At 44.2% G+C, this 17,665-nt stretch overlaps 4 protein-coding genes across 5 annotated transcripts in view; 3 read left to right on the top strand and 1 right to left on the bottom strand.

Annotated features, from left to right (window-relative positions):
• The window catches only part of LOC131884339 (unconventional myosin-X-like), a 9,193-nt gene extending 340 nt beyond the window's left edge, over nucleotides 1-8,853 (top strand). Inside the window, exons 2-22 of one of the 2 annotated variants that reach the window (XM_059232083.1) lie at nucleotides 144-250; nucleotides 437-499; nucleotides 569-821; nucleotides 884-1,074; nucleotides 1,150-1,368; nucleotides 1,436-1,691; nucleotides 1,757-1,908; nucleotides 1,988-2,113; nucleotides 2,175-2,414; nucleotides 2,477-2,649; nucleotides 2,711-2,926; nucleotides 2,995-3,489; nucleotides 3,552-5,016; nucleotides 5,123-5,352; nucleotides 5,418-6,571; nucleotides 6,640-6,941; nucleotides 7,016-7,223; nucleotides 7,307-7,575; nucleotides 7,651-7,890; nucleotides 7,969-8,172; nucleotides 8,292-8,853. In XM_059232083.1, the coding sequence (XP_059088066.1) occupies nucleotides 144-250; nucleotides 437-499; nucleotides 569-821; nucleotides 884-1,074; nucleotides 1,150-1,368; nucleotides 1,436-1,691; nucleotides 1,757-1,908; nucleotides 1,988-2,113; nucleotides 2,175-2,414; nucleotides 2,477-2,649; nucleotides 2,711-2,926; nucleotides 2,995-3,489; nucleotides 3,552-5,016; nucleotides 5,123-5,352; nucleotides 5,418-6,571; nucleotides 6,640-6,941; nucleotides 7,016-7,223; nucleotides 7,307-7,575; nucleotides 7,651-7,890; nucleotides 7,969-8,172; nucleotides 8,292-8,501 (6,773 nt within the window). In that variant the 3' untranslated portion in view covers nucleotides 8,502-8,853. Of the gene's footprint in view, nucleotides 1-143; nucleotides 251-436; nucleotides 500-568; nucleotides 822-883; nucleotides 1,075-1,149; nucleotides 1,369-1,435; nucleotides 1,692-1,756; nucleotides 1,909-1,987; nucleotides 2,114-2,174; nucleotides 2,415-2,476; nucleotides 2,650-2,710; nucleotides 2,927-2,994; nucleotides 3,490-3,551; nucleotides 5,017-5,122; nucleotides 5,353-5,417; nucleotides 6,572-6,639; nucleotides 6,942-7,015; nucleotides 7,224-7,306; nucleotides 7,891-7,968; nucleotides 8,173-8,291 lie in introns of both variants that reach the window. The other variant, XM_059232082.1, reaches the window with a different exon arrangement.
• A 1,597-nt stretch (nucleotides 8,854-10,450) lies between these two features.
• Nucleotides 10,451-11,954, top strand: LOC131884342 (sarcoplasmic calcium-binding protein, beta chain-like). The gene is made up of 5 exons (XM_059232086.1): nucleotides 10,451-10,611; nucleotides 10,688-10,906; nucleotides 10,977-11,106; nucleotides 11,190-11,293; nucleotides 11,681-11,954. The coding sequence occupies exons 1-5, from the start codon at nucleotides 10,468-10,470 to the stop codon at nucleotides 11,807-11,809; spliced, it is 726 nt and encodes a 241-aa protein (XP_059088069.1). The 5' UTR covers nucleotides 10,451-10,467; the 3' UTR covers nucleotides 11,810-11,954.
• Nucleotides 11,685-14,343, bottom strand: LOC131884340 (SET domain-containing protein SmydA-8-like). The gene is made up of 4 exons (XM_059232084.1): nucleotides 13,442-14,343; nucleotides 12,269-13,372; nucleotides 12,081-12,199; nucleotides 11,685-12,020 (listed from the first exon to the last, which is right to left on the bottom strand). The coding sequence occupies exons 1-4, from the start codon at nucleotides 13,545-13,547 to the stop codon at nucleotides 11,880-11,882; spliced, it is 1,470 nt and encodes a 489-aa protein (XP_059088067.1). The 5' UTR covers nucleotides 13,548-14,343; the 3' UTR covers nucleotides 11,685-11,879.
• Nucleotides 14,344-14,703: 360 nt separating this feature from the next.
• LOC131884341 (calpain clp-1-like) lies at nucleotides 14,704-16,710 on the top strand. Its single transcript, XM_059232085.1, has one exon. It carries the CDS (start codon nucleotides 15,078-15,080, stop codon nucleotides 16,545-16,547), a length of 1,470 nt encoding a protein of 489 aa, XP_059088068.1. The 5' UTR covers nucleotides 14,704-15,077; the 3' UTR covers nucleotides 16,548-16,710.
• The last annotated feature ends 955 nt before the right edge of the window (nucleotides 16,711-17,665 follow it).

The following is a 17,665-nucleotide window of genomic DNA, read 5'->3' as shown; positions in this document are numbered from 1 at the left end:
AAACAAAAAATCCTCGATGAGTGAATGAATGAGTGAGTGAGTGAGTGTTGTTTTGTTTTACTTTGTTATCGATCGGCTTGCTTTCATTGGCTCATGGATCATTCCGCACAGGATGACTCTAAGATTAGATTTCAATGTTCTAGGTTCCAAACCCGAGCATGGCGTACCTGATATGACAGTAATCTCGGATATTGATGAGTTTGGGATTAACAAGAACCTCCAAATTCGTTATCAACGTGATGAAATTTATGTGAGTAGCGGAAGTCTTGAATTGATTCATATTTTCAAAAGGATAACCCGGGATGACTCATCTTGGAATGAGCCATCCCAAGGTTCTTGCCGGGGGTCACGGTCACTTAGAATTCTTCGAGACACCCCTCCCACATGGATTTGGAATTCTTCTTAAGAATATTAATATGTTTCCTCATATCCTTAGACCTATACCGGTTCAATACTTGTCGCCGTCAATCCCTACAAGGAGCTTTGCATATATGACTCGGTAAACTTCACAACAGTAGATGGATGCTTAAATATTTGCCATGCTCTGGAACTTGATTTGGGTTTCTAGGAATATGTCTTCCGCTATCATGGGCAAAAACTGGGCGCTCTTCCACCCCATGTGTTCGCCCTGGCCGAATCGGCCTACAAGTCCCTTCAAAACGAAAGCATCAATCAGAGCCTAGTCATTTCCGGCGAATCCGGAGCGGGAAAAACCGAGTCAACCAAATTCATTCTGGAATACCTGTGCTCAGTCACTGCCAACATCTCGACTTGGGTCCAACAACAAATTTTGGAGGCCAATACTATCTTGGAGGCCTTCGGTGAGAGCTGCCATATGAATGATAACAAGGCTACAGTCTCATATTGAAACGATGATATTTAGGCAATGCAAAAACCATCCGGAATGACAACTCCTCACGATTCGGTCGTTTCATGCAAGTGTGCTTTGATCCCAAGTACAAGATACGAGGCTGCGTGATCCAAGACTATCTTTTGGAACAATCGCGAATCACCACTCAAGCGGGACATGAACGGAACTACCACATTTTCTACCAATTGATTGCAGCAGCCCAAGTAAGATTCGCCATCTTATCCATATCACTCACTACTCTAACGTTCATTGACTAGTTGAGCTCACTTCATTTTCAGAGAGACAAAGAACTAGCGCAGAAATACTTCTTGAAATCACCCTCGGAATATGCCTATCTGAACCAATCTGGTTGCACAACATTGGAGGGTGTGGACGATGCCGTTAAATTCGATGGCCTGCGCCTGGCCTTTGAAGTGGTTCAGATTCCAGCCCCGGTCATTGACGATATTTTCTCTGCCGTTTCTGCCATTCTATGGCTTGGGAACCTTGAATTTCAAGTATTATTCTAACATAGATCGGCTCTATTTAATGGTTGGCCATATTTCAACAACTTCCGCCTTCCAGGATTCCGAAGACGAGACTGCAGCCTTATCTCTCAAAGACAAAGATTATATCGAAACCATTGCCAATCTTCTTGGGCTGGAGTCTCAAGATCTCACTCAAGTTGTTCTTTGCCGTCAAATTAACATCCGAGGAAACGTGACGGAAATACCCTTAAAATACAATGAGGCCAAAGAAAACCGCCACGCTATGGCCAAGGCGCTGTATTCCAGAACCTTTGCTTGGTTGGTGAATCACATCAACAAGTGCACCAATCCTGGTATGCCCTTAAAAATAAGGTTGCTCAAAATCTGTTTCTGACATTTTGGAGCTTACTCATTTCAGGCAAAGATATGACTCAATTTATCGGCATTCTGGACATCTTTGGGTTCGAAAACTTTCAAACGAACTCGTTTGAGCAACTCTGCATCAACTATACCAATGAGAAACTCCACAAATTCTTCAATCACTACGTATTTGCTATCGAACAAGAGACCGTAAGTTTGAGCTATGGAAATGGAAGCAGAAGATATCAATTTTTCACAGGTAAATACAATTGACTCCCTTCCTTTTCAGTACCGTCAAGAAGAGATCAAGTTTTCGCATATCACCTTTACCGATAATACAAGATGTCTGGAGTTGATCGAAAAACCCCCACGTTGTGTTCTCAAGCTCCTAGCTGAACAATGTCACATGCCAGGGGTAATTCAGATTTCTCAATCTGATCAACAAGATTGTTTAATGTGTCTTTTTATGCTTGTAGGGGTGTGACGCAGCCTACTTGACCAACATTCATGCCGAGTTTGATAGCCACAGAGATTATGTGAAAGGAGATGATCGACGGAATTGGGACAAGGAATTTGGAATCAAGCACTATGCGGGCAAAGTGACCTATACGGTGGTAGGTTTCGTGGACAAGAACCGCGATACCCAACAGGACGTGTTCTTCGATTTCCTGGAGAAGTCTTCCAAAACTTTCATCCAAGAGATTTGTGAATACAAGGTAAACTCGGGAGAAGTTGACTGAAATCCATGAAACTCTTGTGATCAAGAGTAACTTTTCAGGACCTTATGAGCAAAGTGGTTCAACTGGGCAGCAACATCAATAAGGGAGACGGAAGTCTTTCCAAAGGAACGGTGAAGCGGACCATGACCAACAAAGCCAAACCAACTGTCAGTGACTCCTTTCGACTTCAACTTCAAGTGCTTGTCGATGTTCTCGAGTCCACCAATCCTTGGTAAGCTTCGACAGAGACGTATTCAAAGTCCCATACTAACTTGATTTCGGTGGAATTTTAGGTACGTGAGGTGTATCAAACCAAATATGATCAAAGGTCCCAATAACTTCAATGAAGCGCTCGTTCTGGATCAACTTAAGTATCTTGGCATGCTTGAAATCATTCGAATTCGAAAACAAGGGTTTCCAATTCATTACTCTTTTGAGGATTTTGTATTCAAATACAAATGTTTGATGGGTCGAAAATTGACCTTAAAGGACGCCACTAGCGCCCTTAAGTAAGTTCAAATCCATCTAACGATTGGTCCTCCCTTTGCTTAATTTGACTTTGGTATCTTTTTTACAGGGCTATAATGGATACTCAAGGACTGCCCAAGACTGAATGGCAAATTGGAAAGACGAAAGTGTTTCTACGGACTGCCGCCCACGAACCTTTGGAAGATAGAAGGATTTGCTTGATCAACCAATCTTCAGTCGTGATACAGAAAAGGTTCAAAGGCTTTAAGGAGCGGAGAAAATACATCGAGATCCGACAAGCCACGTTGAAAATCCAAGAATCGTTCTTGGCTTGGCGATCTAGAATCATCTTCCTGAAGAAGAGGCGAGCTGCCCTTGTCATTCAATCCCACTTGCGGGGCATGTTTGCCCGTGAAGTAGCCGCAGCACTTCGAGAGGCCAAACGCGTCGAAGAGGAGCGTAGAAGGAAGGAGAAATTAGAAGAGGAGCGAAGAAAGAGGGAAGGGGAACGACTTCTCCAAGAGGCTCAAGATAGCACTGACGACGAGGAAAAGATGTTGGACCGGAAGATGAGTTTTGCATGTTTGGCCGATATGAATCAATCGTAAGTTGACATGGTTTTTTTTCTGTTTGTGCAAATTTTCCCCAATCCAATCTTTTAAACAGAGATGCCGATAAGGAGATGAAGAAACTGTCTCAGTTGGCAGATCAACTGAATCCCAAACTTTGTGATGGGATCAACCCTGATAACGTGGACTTGGACCAATTATTCAACTTCCTCTCGGGTGAAGTCCCCGACTCTCTGAGATCTGAATCAGTTGTGTCCGAATCAATCACTACGGGTAGCGTCGAAACTGGAGACAAAACGTCCATTTTGGATGAAATCGACCGCCAAATGAGCGATCTCCAGAACGAGTTCGATCAGTTTAGTATCAAGGACGACGAGCACGCGATACCCTCCCCTCTTCCTCCTCCTTTAATGGACGACGATGACGATGACGATCCGCCCCCACCTCCTCGAGAGCATTCGCCACCCCCACTCCCACCTCCAATGATTAGTGGCACTCCTCCAACTAATAGCATGACCATGGGCAAGCCATCGCTTCCAGAACCTGAAGGTCCACCTCCGCCGCCTCCAATTCAAAACGGTTATGCATTCAACACACCTCATCTGAGCCAGGAAGTGCGCAACCCACTCAAAGCTAAACTGAAGAAGCCGAAGGAACCGATTTATGAATCCATCAAACCCCGCCCCGAGCCATTGGGAGCACCTGCTCCATCCATTCAAGAGCATGTTCCAGTGAAGCATTCCGACTACCAGACTTCCTTCCTGCCAAATCATTTGGCCTCGAAGAGCCAAGGTGCTCCTAAAATGTATCACACTGGCTTAATGGCCACGCAACATTCTCAGCAGCCAATTGCTCCTCAATCACCTCGAAAAGGTACCAATCTAGATCCCGAGAGAGAGGCTCGGAAATTGCAACGTGTACAACGAGGCCTTGAAAAGATCCAGGAGCAAAATATTCAAGCTGAAGTGGAAAAAGAGAATCTTGACGAGGAATTTGAGCTTCTCGAATTCGCCGAGAATTTCTTCAACGACCACGAGAAGTCCCCACAAGGAACAATTGTGGGTACATTGAAGCGGAGCAAAACCATGGAATTCTTGAAGAAAACCGACATGATTAAGTATTACAAAGGCACCTCAATTCCAAACTCACATATTCACATGTTCGATCCTGAAAACGTTTCAATCGCGTGCACCATCTTCAAAGATTTGTGCAAGTACAGTCGTGGAGATTATAAGAACGACACCGATGTCAATCTCATTCAAACCATCATCAAAAATGGCATTGAGCGCGAGGAACTCCGCGACGAGATTTACGTGCAATGCGTCCGACAGCTCAACAACAATCCCAATCAAGAACAAATCGATCGTCTTTGGCTGTTACTTTGTCTCGTCGTTGTGGCCTTCCCGCCCAGCAAATCGTTCTTCAAATACTTCGTGAGTTTCCTGAAGAAGAACATCGATGTTGAGGATCCAATTCATCAATATGTCGAGTGGTGCCTGGATAACTGCAAGCATGTTCAAGTGGCCACACGAAAGAATCCCCCATCCACCGTGGAAATAACCGTAAGCCGTTCCCACTTTTGTACATTGTAGGCCGAACCTAGCACAGCTGGAGCCCTAGATGAGATAGAAACCATCAACATCTGATTGCATGTCTCTCATTCCCTAGGCCATGAAGCGATTAGGAACAATCGTTTGTCGGTTTTTCTTCTTGGACGGACGAACCAAGGCACTGGACGTTCATCCATGCGATACGGCCATGGAGGTCCTTCAGAAGATTGCAGACAAAATAGGTCTGTTGAATCTGGATGGATGGGCACTGTACCAATCGCTCCCGGAAGGAGAGGAACACATCCCCCAACATCAATTCCTTTACGACATCATATCTCAATGGGAAATGTGAGTTACCATATTGTCATTTCCTCTTCAAAACGATCCTTACACTTTGGTTCATCCTTCTACAGGAATAGTCAACAAAATCCTAAACCTAGTCAAAATGTCAAGTCCAGTCCAATGCACAATGCAAAAACCCAAACCCTGAAACGACGCCAATTGGGCGGAACCGAGAATAGATTTATCTTCAAGAAACGTCTTTTCTGCAACACTCGAGAAATCCCCTCGGATCCCATTGAAGTCAGCCTTTTATATGCTCAAGCAGTACATACCGTGGTCAAAGGTGACGAACTTCCAGTGTCGGAAAAAGTGGCCCTTCAGTTGGCTGGTCTTCAAGCTCAAGTGGCCTTGGGAGAACCTCAAAATGGTCGATTGGAATTGTACACAGATGTAGATCTGTTCCTGCCTCAACGCATCAAACAAGCTCGATTCTTATCGGACCGAGAATGGATTCCCATTTTATCCGAAGCCCATCTTCATTATGGCGCGGGCAAATCCGAAGTCGTGGCAAAAGTGTGGTACTTGAGTTGCGTCATGCAATATCCTCTCTACGGATGCACCATGTTCAATGCAAACTACAAGGGCTATTGGTCTTACGGGAGTTCCATCGTGTTAGGAATCAATTGTGCTAGTTTCCTCATAATCAAACCGGACGACAAGGCCGTGCTATTTGAATTTCCATTTGCGGATATAGAGTCCCTACTTCTGGATCCCAGCGACAATTTCGTAACGTTAAATCTGGTTAAAACCGTCGAAGAACGTCAAAGAGTTCACGTCTTTGAAACAACCTTCAAGGCTGAAATTGGCTCCTTGGTCGCTAGCTATTGTCCTGCTTTAGCTAACTGGGTGCGAGAGGCTGATGTACCAAGGCGACGTATCAAACAAGTCACCAACGAGGATCGCATGCGTCTTCATCAAAATTTGGTCCAATGCAGGCGGGCTTTGGTGGATAGCGATCTTTTGAAGAAACCCACAGATGAAACAGGCAACTTTTTTAAAAGCACCCTCAGACGACTTAGTGTCAAGAAAATGGAGAAATACAGAGCCGAAGCGCTGGCCAACGAACAAGGTGAAATCTATAAAGGCTATTCCCACGTCTATTGGGCCTTCACTAAGGGAGGGATGACCCAAACTCTTGCTAAAATGGTAGAGCAGGATGAAACTCAAGCTCTCGAGGTCTTCCAACTCATTCTAACCTACGCCGGACTTTTGCAACCAAACAAAGGTAAAGAGCGTCCACTTTCTTTAGTTATTTTCATGGATAAAGTTTGAAAACATTGCTTCTCTTTCCAGACGATCCACCTTGTAATAGAGAAGAAGAAGATCACGTGCTACTCATCCAAACTGTGCTCGACAAAGCAATGAAAAAGGATTGTTTGGTGAACGAACTGTTTCTTCAACTGATCAAGCAGACCACGGATCACCCAGAACCTAATTCAAGGGTCAATCTAAGGCACTGGTCATTAGTCGCCTTGGCATGTTCAGTGATTCTCCCCGTGGACAAGATCGTCAGGAAATACCTTCTGGCTCACTTGAAGAAGTGCTCTGCAGATTTTGTAACGGAGGAAGGGAAATACGCTCGATTTGCCGAGAAGGTAAGCGATCAACTCAGAAATATAACAGCCTTAATGCATGGACTAATTTTTCCGGGTTTTTTTGCCTATTGAAGTGCTTCCACAAGACTTTGGGAACCCGCAGACGTCAATGGCCTCCCTCAAAGCAGGAAATCCTGTGCACCATCAATCGAAGGCCAATTTACGCTCGCTTCCATTTCATGGATGGTCAATTCCATGCCATTGAATTTGATCCAAGCGCTACGGCAGACGAAGTGCTGAAGCTCGTCAAAGCAAAAATCGGACTGAGGGATCATGCCATGGGTATGTTCGGGGGGTCTTCAAATGAATGACAAACATTCGCCCCTTCAAAGCACAAGGAATTAATCTAATTTCAATCGGTTTAGGTTACGCCATCTACGAGGTTCTGGGAACACAAGAACGAAGTCTTCTACCGGATGAGAAAGTGGCTGATGTAATGTCCAAATGGGAAAAATACCGTTCGGCAGGTGGAACACTCTCAAAGCAATCTCGGCACCATATGTTCTTGTTCAAAAAGCATCTTTTCCTGGACACTTACATTGACTTGGCCGATTCTGTGGAAAAAGAACTTCTCTATTATCAAGTTTTGTGCGATCTCAGATCTGACCGATTCCCAGTCACTGACATGGAAGCCGTAAGTTTCCTCACACATCGCTTCATCTCGCAACAATTGCGAACTAAGAGCCAAATAAATTGGGCCATATTTCAGGTTATGCTATGTGCTCTCCGAGCGCAAATTGAGCTAGGGAACTACGACTCTGGGGAGGGTGACTATCGGCAAGTGATATCTCATTGTCTGCCCCCTCGCATCCTGGTTAATGTCCAATCAGACCACGTGGCCATGCATCACCAATCTCTGATTGGCATGAACATTGAAGAGGCCAAACAGGCATTCCTCAATCTGATTCAGTGCTGGCCGCTACACAAAGCTACATTGTTCGACGTAAACGTAAGTGTACACAGATGGAACTAGCGCGAATAAATCATAGAAACACCATCGATCTAACCAACCACTTACTCCTTGCAGCAATCATTCACTTCCAATTGGCCTAAAACTCTTTGGTTGGCGGTGGATCAACGGGGTGTGCATTTACTCGAGTTCCGCACTCGAAACGTTCTAACCTCGTTCGAATACGATTCCATTTTGGACTACACTCCATCACTAAATCACCTTCTTCTGATCACTGGGAGTGACAAGAAGCAAAGCAAAATAATCGTCAACACAAACCAAGTAAGATCCGTCAGATTGAACAAACTAGCTGACCGCATTTATCAGTGCTGCCATATTTTCCCTCCGAAAAGGTCATTCCTAAGCACTTGCTTTTACGAGCACATCCCTTCCTTTTTCAGGCGTTCCAAATTTCTAACCTGATACGGGAGTACATCGAAGTGGTTCCCCATAACGGTGAGGGCGTTTCACCAGGCGAGTTAATGCCTCCCAACAACAATGTTAGTCACCAAACAACACTGCCAATGCAATCACAACCCCATTCATCACAGGCAATGATGCATCACTCAAATCAGTTCTTCGGTCGAAATGATATTTCCACCGTGGGATAACGAGTCTAAAGGAACAACTACTACCAGGGAAAACATTACTAATTAACTAACTAATCAATGATAACATCTCCTCCTCATCACTCATTATCACAAATGTGAACGTTCATACCAATTACCAATGCATACTATTTTAGTTCCATGATCAAATCATTTCTAGGCATTTTCCTCTCTTGTATTTGCTTGTTCTTGATCCGTTTACAGTAACATTAACAGCCTAGCAGTCAATTTTGTACTTAGATATTTATTATCCTTTTCACCCACCAACTTGTAAAGTCCTCAACCAAGATTGGATCTTATTGTGTTGCTCTTCTGAAGTGCTTGCTATCTCAACGAATAAAGATACTTTTGCTCACTTCTTGGCCCAATGGTCTTCGTCAAAGGGCTCGGTTGGAACGGCTGAAGCGGAAGTGGGGCTAGCGACATGCTTTGAGGATCCACGAAAAACAGTGTAGGCGATGAGTTGATCTCAAGTCCCATGGGCGGGCTGGGGACCTGAAGGGCGTATTCCACATGAACAGGTGCGATTTGTGTGGCACCTGGCCAAAGAATGTATGCAAAATTATCCGCTTGTCCTACAGCAGTTATTAATTCGTCCATGGTTCCAACAGAGAATGAACAACTCCTCGACATTGCCAATGGATGGGATAAAACGATATTGATAGTGAGAGATACAACAACTCCTAAGGAGAGCAGAACAGAAACCATCTTTTTTCGCGGAAGGTTTGAAAAGAACTGTGTGAGTGTGAGGGGTTGTTTGAACTGACTTCATCTATGACAAACACATTTGAGCGATGTGTGTGCCCCATGGTACTTGCAGGTAGGTATTTTTCAAGACATTCCTTTTGTGAAAGATTCGAGCAAGATAGGTCTTTCCGTGATCTTTGGGCTGTGAATGTGAATGCGAGCGAATCCTAAGCTCATTGAGTGTAATGAAAGCGATTCTTTACTTCGAATTGCACAATGGACAAAGGGACAAAAAGATTACAGACAAAGAAAGGCAATGACCACATTAGGAAAGAAAAGGATTAAGACGAGAACTTCAGTCGCGTTAGTGTTGAGCGAAAACATTTTTGACTGTGATTTGACCTATTTTAGCACAAAAATAAAATAGTACACCAATATGTTTGGAGAGAACTGAACCAACTGAATTGAATGCACAATAAAAAAAAAGGTGTTGCCATGGTACTATTTTGACTTTGCGGATTGTTACTGAGACCTTTTAGCAATTCAGTATCAACTATTCTTGCAAGCTTAATCAAAACCAGAATATTTTACTGACATCATACATTTAACCGAAAAGGAAATCCAACAACTAATAGAAGAGAGATTACAGAAAATGCAAACGGAATTGAGATCTAGCACTACAGACAGTCCCCATTTACCCAACCTAAAAGTAAGTGTCCACTTGTATCTTCTCATACGTCCGATTTTCTGCCTAAGATTTACCCTGGGTAATTGGATTAAACCAAAATAACATCAACTGGAAACGATTTCAACGACTCAAAAACGTACTTACATTGCCTAATTTCAAGAACCCTTACTCGTTTGTTTTGTAACCTTCAAAATGCGACGGGTTAACGTTTGATATTTCAAGATCCAAATATCGAATCCAACAGTAGACCTATTGCTTTCAACTGTTTCTTTTGATTCTTGAATTGATGTTGAGGGGACAATTTGCTTACGAGATAATAATAAAAAAAACTTGTCCATGTTTCCCACGCTTTGGGACTTCTAGCGTCTCGGATTCATGGCCCATGCATTTCACGGAGATTCATTAGTCACAATAGAAATGCATCTCTTAACAGTACACGGTACAGTTTGTCAACTTTCGCGGATTTGTACAGAAAAAGAACTGGCTCCTGTGTGAGTCTTTTCGCGAGCAAAAAAGCGGACAAGGAAATTTAGCTTTGATCTGGCTACTTTCTGGATTGTTGGAGGCACTTCGAGGCTATGAGATGAGCTGTTGATGCGCTTCCTTGGATTGCGATTGAACTGCGGGTGGCAAATCGCTTTGTCCTTTACTCTTTACTCTCAGTTTGTCAGAGCTCCTTTGATCATTCCTCTCGGGTCTCTTACACAACTACAATCCCTTCAATCAACACTTCTTAGGGTAGGTCAAGTCACTAATACTTCTTTGAAATGAATCAAAGGCCGGCAAGAACTAAGAGCGATATGCCTTTTTTCAGATGGCGTACGCGTGGTCCAACCGTGTCAAATTCATCGTTCGCTTCATGTACGACACTGATAACAATGGTTATCTCGATCGAAACGATTTCCAATGTCTGGCGGTGAGGAACACACTCATAGAAGGCAAAGGTCAATGGTGCGAAGATCGCTACCAGAAGAACCTCGATATCATGATGAACTTGTGGAACGAAATCTCCGATTTGGCCGACTTTAATAAGGTACATGTAGCATACGGAACAGAACAAGACGATTGTTTGAGATTCATTGACCGGGTTGGTTTGAAATCAGGATGGTGAAGTGTCTGTTGAGGAGTTTAAGCGAGGCATTGAAGTGTCCTGCAAGGGAAAGAAATATGCTGACTTTCCCAAGGCCTTCAAGTTCTTCATTGATAGCTCGTTCCGAACCATTGACATTGACGGTAAGTGATCTAATCGATCATTGTTCACGCATTTGCGCACTCTAATTTAGTTGTTGGCTTGTATTCTTATTTCGTGTATGTAGGAGACGGCTGCATTGGATTGGAAGAATACCGCTTCGATTGTATCAAGAGAATGGCTTATAAGTCGGTTGAAGATTTGAACACCTCTTACAAGAAACTTTGCTCGGTAACGCTTCAGTACTATTTAGAACACTTGGGAAAAGACCGTTTACATATCACGTGTTTTATCTCTTGGTGACCTAGGTTGCCTTTCTAATTGCTCGATTTTTCGTTGTCCCAACATGTATTGCTTCGATATTTCAACAGTCACATTAGACAAGCTCCATTGCTTATGAGCCCATGAATATGAGAACATAGAAAATGCGGTATAAACTTCTTTTCACTGAGCACTACGTAATTTAATTTTTTGCAAAAGCTCTAGGGTACACCATTTATAAATATTTATCTCCAATGTTTCAAACATGGTTGAATCCATATTTTGCTTCAACTCCAACAATTGACTGAATTTTTCTTATCCATTCAATACCAAGCTAATTTATCATCTTATTTGCAGGAGGAAGATTTAAAGAACGGAGGTATCTCCCTTACACGTTATCAAGAACTCTATTCTGATTTCATTGGAAACTCTGAGGCGGATCTTCCTTCAAGCTACCTTTTTGGCCCCTTGGAGGTGTTGGATTGAAGATAAAGGCAACCACCATTTTTGCTAACGTGCAGAACAACACGTTTATTCATGTTCACTTTTAAACGAATCAATTTATTTGTGCCTGTGCCAAAAATTCTTCCAAGCTCAATAAATCATCGTTGGCCGTTGCAAGCAAACTAAACTCTGGCGATCCCTCAGATTCATACTCCAGCATTGCAATGCATTGCAACAAACTGGTTTTGGCCACCTAAAAGAATGGAAAATCAAATTGATCATTCATTCATTCTATACGATATGATCAACTTACCGCGAAAGCGCCAACAATGTCTCGATGATTACGGTTTCCTGATTTCATCCAATTGTACGCTCGTTGTTGGAGAACCAAATACAACTGATACAGGGTCGTGCTCCTCAATCGCGATATCCCTGAAATGGCATAGCCATTGATGAGCGTTTGATCCATCTTGAGGGTCGAACAAGCTAGGCGTACTGTACCTGGCAAAAGTTTCTCGGCTATTCGGAGCAGGTTTCGGGCCAAATCCTCCTTCATTTGCATTTGTCTCTCGGTTAGATCTGCCATAAGGTATCCGGGCCAATGGCCAAGTAGATGGACCAAAGTATGGCTAACATCGACCATGATGGCATGGTTGGGATGCAGAACCCGGGAATGAATCAGCAGAAACTTTTCGCATTGCTCTGGATCGGGATCAGCCGACTCTAATAACGATAAGGTCTCGTTCACTTGTTGCAATAGGTTTTGAGCATAATTTGAGGGAAGCACGCTAAGACAAGCGTCGCAGGACCAATCAGAGGTGGAATCCAATGGATCCTCGGGCATGAAGTTCCCCACGGGACATTTAGGGCACTTGAGGGTGCTCAAATGTGTTCCCAGCTCTGACGGATCTGCACATCGAGTACATTCACACTCGAAATGTTTGGTCTCCAGAAGAAAGTTTCTTCGATCCATGGTTGTCCAAAATGAGTCCGTGTAGGTGAGGCTGAGGTGAGAGCCCTTTGGAATGAACTTGGCTGCTCGCAGGATAATGGAAAACCCATTGAGGAATGACTTGTGCATATTTGGAACGCAATTGTGTTCCATAAATGAAGTAACTTTGAATAGAGCCTGAACAGTGCCATGCGGGGAAGGCAATTCAAACGAGTTCACATCCAGCACGCCACAAAGGTGGACAATCTCCTCAGGAGCCGTCCCCTGTAGAGCTAAATCATTCAGGAGAATGTTCTTGATCTTGCCCACACGCTCTTGGATATGTGGAACCTGGGATCTTTGCTCTAAATGGGACTCCATTCCAGCCACGGCCTGCCAATCTGATGAACAGGAATCCTGTCTCAACGAGAGCAAACGAATGACCAGTACCACGTCATGGAGAATGGCTAGATCGTCTAGGAGGGTCAAACTAATAGCTCGACCGGCGTGCTGTAGTATATCACATTCGGCTTGGTGAACCGCATTGCTTTGGCAAAGATCCACGTTTGAGCACATTGGTAGGCCGCATTTTTCACAGGCGTCTGGGTCATCCTCATCCAAAGGGGAATAGCATCCGAAGCACGCCAAATCAGACTCTCTTGCCAAACCATGGACTAAGCAAATCAAATGATTGTCGATTCTTGAAATGCACATGCACATTACATACCACTAGCTCTCATTACCGATTGGCCGTTCTTCGATGACAATTTGGGCCTCGGGAATGTCATCCTTGGCTATCAAACATCGGCCCAAGAAGGGATCGTCGTTTTTGAGGTCGTAGAAGGACATTGTTACGAAAAACCAAGTTATTTTGGTTGAACTAATAAAACACAACAAAGTTTTTTGGCATTGATCCAAAATAGGTGAGATAGAATCTGTGCATATTTCAATCTAATGGCGCTAATGTACGTCAGATACTTCTCAAGATGACTTTACTTTTGAAGTCATCAGACCTGAACAATAATTCCTTGCCAAAAACATGACTGAGCAATGCAATCAAGTCTGTGGAAGGCGTGGAAGAAGAAATAAATAAGAATCAGCTATTAACGAGTCGATCTAGCCCATCTGATTACGCAATACAAATATGCACATGCGAACTTGTCTTCCTATGAATGATTTTTCCAGTGAGAGTTTAAAAGGGGGGGGGCTTCACTTTTTCACTGGATTTTTTTTCTAAAGCGCAAGAGCGTATTTTGTTTGTGATCCTAATCGGAAGCTGGCTCCGTATAACCCGTCAAGTCAAGTGTGCTATAGGCTGGACACGTCGGTTTCAATTCCTGAATCCAGCAGATTGCTCCAAAAGGATCTGATATTCCATTCCGAGTCAACCGTACATATTCAACGTGTACTTCAATTGCCCTGGACGGTGTTTCTCATATATATCTTGGGGTGCATAGCTGAGCACTGACAAGTATGCCATATAAAGTATGGAGGGCATGTGTGTGAAAAGCACATCCACGAACCACGAACGTGAACACATATTGAACCTCGTGTACCGAACGTTGGGATCGAAAAGCCCTGAATGAAACAAAGTATATGATTCAAGGGTTATCTTCTTTCAAACAATCCATAATGCGCTGAAAGAGAGGATCACTGCAGATCAATCTGGATATCCGATTGAAAAATGCTCCAAGAAATTTCCGGAGAAATAGCGTTCAATATCTTCCTATTCCATTTTTATTTTAGTTTTAGTCACAAGAATAGTCTGAATCATCTGAAACTTCATCTCAACGGAGAATCCATGCTATGTTCTTATTCCATATGTAGATTGTGCATGAACAATCGCCTTCTCGCCCTTCATATAAAGCTTTAAAGTACACCAACATGGCCAAGCTGGCTCAGCGTGGCTGAAGGGAGAACGATCGTTTTTGGCTTGACGACAACTAGCCATGAACAGAGAGCGTTCCTAGCTTGGCTGAGTTGCTTTGCTTGCTTGCTTGCTTGCTTGCTTTGCTTGCCTGTATTCAGACATCTGTGGGACTTACCTTGGTGCTGGCTTGCCAAGCAAATTCCAGTAAGTGCATCCAGCCACCGAACAACTGGAAAAGTAAATCCTCACAATATTAAGTGAGACTTAACCCGTGTTATTGAGATTGTCAGGCCTTTGGGCGCCTGGAATTAACTTCAAGAGGGATTCTGGGGCTCTTTGGAACCTTTCCCCAGATTTTGGCTCGTGTATGAAGTCACATTAAAGAGGGCGTGGTTGCCTGCTTGGTTCATTGCTCTGTTGCAGCTGCACACACATTGCCATCGGCATCTCTTCCAAGCTTAGGGAGGAACCAGAGATAAGGACGCGGAGAAAAGGGACCCAGACTTGCAATGCCATTCGGATCCTTCTTCAAGAGGTTCTTCAAGAAGTCGACCAAAGACTTGGCCACCAAATATGGCGGCGAAGATGCCGGTAATTTGGTTGATGGAGCAGTGGATGCGGGCTTCGCTCACCTCCGGCTGGACGAGAAAATGGACGGCATGTTGAACTCCTTCACCGGAGGCCAACAAGAGCACCTCATGAGTCTCTTCGGAGATGTGGGGGGCGATCCAGTGGTCATGGAGCAGACCGTCAGCAAGAAGGGATTGGACCCAGCTTTGGTTGGCAGTGTGATCAGCATGATCTCTGGCGGAGGCGGGGGTGGAGGGGGAGGCGGAGGAGGAGCCTCTGGCGGCGGGTTCGATATCGGTAGCCTCATACAGACAGTGGCCAGTCTGACTAAGGGAGGCGGAGGATCAGGTGGAGCTGGCGTGGAAGGATTTCTTAGCTTGATCATGAATGCGGCAGGGGGTGGGGGAGGCGGAACGGGCTCTACTAATAATATCCTTCAAGTTATCATCGGTCTTGCCAAGTCTTTTTTTTCAACACAATCGGGAAAGAATCCCGCCCTGCAAGATTGGGGCTCGGCTGGCGCCAAGGGCAATGGCGATCTGACCAGTTGGGCCATGGCCATGGTCCGTGACCTAATTTTCCCGGGTAAAAAGGCCAAGGACGTGATTGACGAAGATCCGGGTGACAAGCCTAACCCGCAAGGCAAAGAGGGAATCAAGGGTTGGTTCGATGATCACCCCGAAATTGGTAAAATGCAGAAGGATGTGTTTGATGATATCTTTGATACTCGAGATGACGATGACGAGAACCGTCTAGTGGATGATCCCACGCCCGTGATCCCCATCCCCAAAGGCTTCAAAGAGGACTGCTCCATTCTCGATAAAGCTTCCATTCTCTTCCTGAACAATAAGATTCTGCTTGATCTTCGCAAGGAATGGCGATTTTGTTACTCAACCAAAACCAACGCCCAAGATTTTGACGAGTTCTTCGACTTAATTGCGCTGAAGGGCCCCACCTTGATCATTATTCAAGAAAGCAATGGAAATGTGTTCGGTGCCTTTACCTCCACGAGCTGGTCGGACTCCCAAGGTGGCTGGATGGGCAACGGAGATTCGTTTATATTCTCATTGAAGCCCAAGATGGCAGTGTTCTACTCCACTGGCAAAGACGATAACATCATGTACTGCTCGCGCGACGAAGGCCTCGGATTGGGCGGCCGGGTTGGCCGTCATGGTCTCTCTATCAGCACTTCCTTGGAATCTGGATCTTACCACGAAGACGTGGATACATTCGACTTGCCACCAATCATGGCTGAAGAATTTGAAATCTCGCACATTGAAGTTTGGGCTTTAGGACCTGAGACGGACGAGTCCACCGAGAGCTCCAAGCTACATATCCGCAGGGCTAACACAAATATTACCAGCAATCGCGGAGTCGATATGGATGATCTGATGGGTCAAATCTCTTAGAAAGGGCTTCAGTTGAAATCCTGCTCTCAGCCGATCCTGCCTAGCTTCTTGAATCTATTTTCAATTCATGGATTAATTATATAATAGCCTTAATGTGACTTGCTGCTATGTTCCTATGTTATGCTTATGTTCAAAAATGCAAAAATATACAACTCTACCCTAAGAGCAATTTTTTTTTCTTCAAATATTGGTGGTTTTGGAACCATCTTTGCCAGTTCTAAAAAGATGTGAAGCCATACTGGTTCTCCATTGAGAACCGGCTTATCCTTTGCATCTGATATTCACGTAATATCTGAACCATAGGCTAGCCCTTAATGTAGAGCTGATTAGAAACTTGATCAAAAACTTGTGCAAATCTGACTGAAACTCGGGCACAAGATCAATGCCTGCATACTCCCTCCGAATATTCGCGGGTAGCAAATTAAACATTGAAGGAGCCTCTCAAGAAAGAAGAGAAGTGGACTTCATAGCCCCCTTGTGCAGCATAGCACGAAATACGGTTTACGTTCTGCACTTTAGAGGGCGCTTTGTCAATCAGCCTCTACCGAGAAAAGGGCCGATTGGGCCTATTACTTTTTATTGAATTAAAATGTGTTTGTGTTGTTTTTGACTAATAGCCCCCTGACACTGCACGAAATATGTTTTACGTTCTGCACTTCAGAGGGCGCTTTGACATCCAGCCTCTACCAAATAAAAGGCCGATTCGGGCAATTTCTTGTTATTGCATTATAATGCGTTTGTGTCGTTTTTGGCTAATTCTATCAACATCTTATTTATAATTAGTGACCCGGGTTACATAATGTCCGAAAACGAAATTGCGTTCAAGGCAAGGCAAGGCAAGAGCAGTTTATTTAGCTATCTACAGTGCCCACCGTGCCTCTTCCTATTTTTCTTGGGCCGTGTGACGTTGCAAATAAGGGCTCTTATTGTTGGAACTAGCCCGGGTTCTCGAGGGCTATATATATATATATGAAGTGGCCTCAACAGGGGCAAATTTCATCCTTGGAAAGTACTCCAACTTCAGCAAAGGCCCCGGGTTATTGGCAAATAAAGCAGTCTTAAATTTTACATGTCGTCGAATAAGAGCTAACTATTTTCTCTCTCACATACCCAGTCCA

The sequence above is a fragment of the Tigriopus californicus genome, chromosome 7 (genome assembly GCF_007210705.1).
Source record: "Tigriopus californicus strain San Diego chromosome 7, Tcal_SD_v2.1, whole genome shotgun sequence".
Taxonomy (NCBI): Eukaryota; Metazoa; Arthropoda; class Copepoda; order Harpacticoida; family Harpacticidae; genus Tigriopus; species Tigriopus californicus.
Note: the sequence above shows the minus strand (reverse complement) of the source record. Positions and strands in the feature narration are given on the sequence as shown.

Coding starts and splice junctions, on each gene's coding strand:
- LOC131884340 (XM_059232084.1), bottom strand. CDS start 13,547: ATGTCCTTCTACGACCTCAAAAACGACGATCCCTTCTTGGGCCGATGT. Junction 12,200..12,268: donor AGCCGAGAAACTTTTGCCAG/GTACAGTACGCC, acceptor ATGCCATTTCAG/GGATATCGCGATTGAGGAGC. Junction 12,021..12,080: donor ACATTGTTGGCGCTTTCGCG/GTAAGTTGATCA, acceptor CCATTCTTTTAG/GTGGCCAAAACCAGTTTGTT.
- LOC131884342 (XM_059232086.1), top strand. CDS start 10,468: ATGCGCTTCCTTGGATTGCGATTGAACTGCGGGTGGCAAATCGCTTTG. Junction 10,907..10,976: donor ATTTGGCCGACTTTAATAAG/GTACATGTAGCA, acceptor GTTTGAAATCAG/GATGGTGAAGTGTCTGTTGA. Junction 11,294..11,680: donor CTTACAAGAAACTTTGCTCG/GTAACGCTTCAG, acceptor TCTTATTTGCAG/GAGGAAGATTTAAAGAACGG.
- LOC131884341 (XM_059232085.1), top strand. CDS start 15,078: ATGCCATTCGGATCCTTCTTCAAGAGGTTCTTCAAGAAGTCGACCAAA.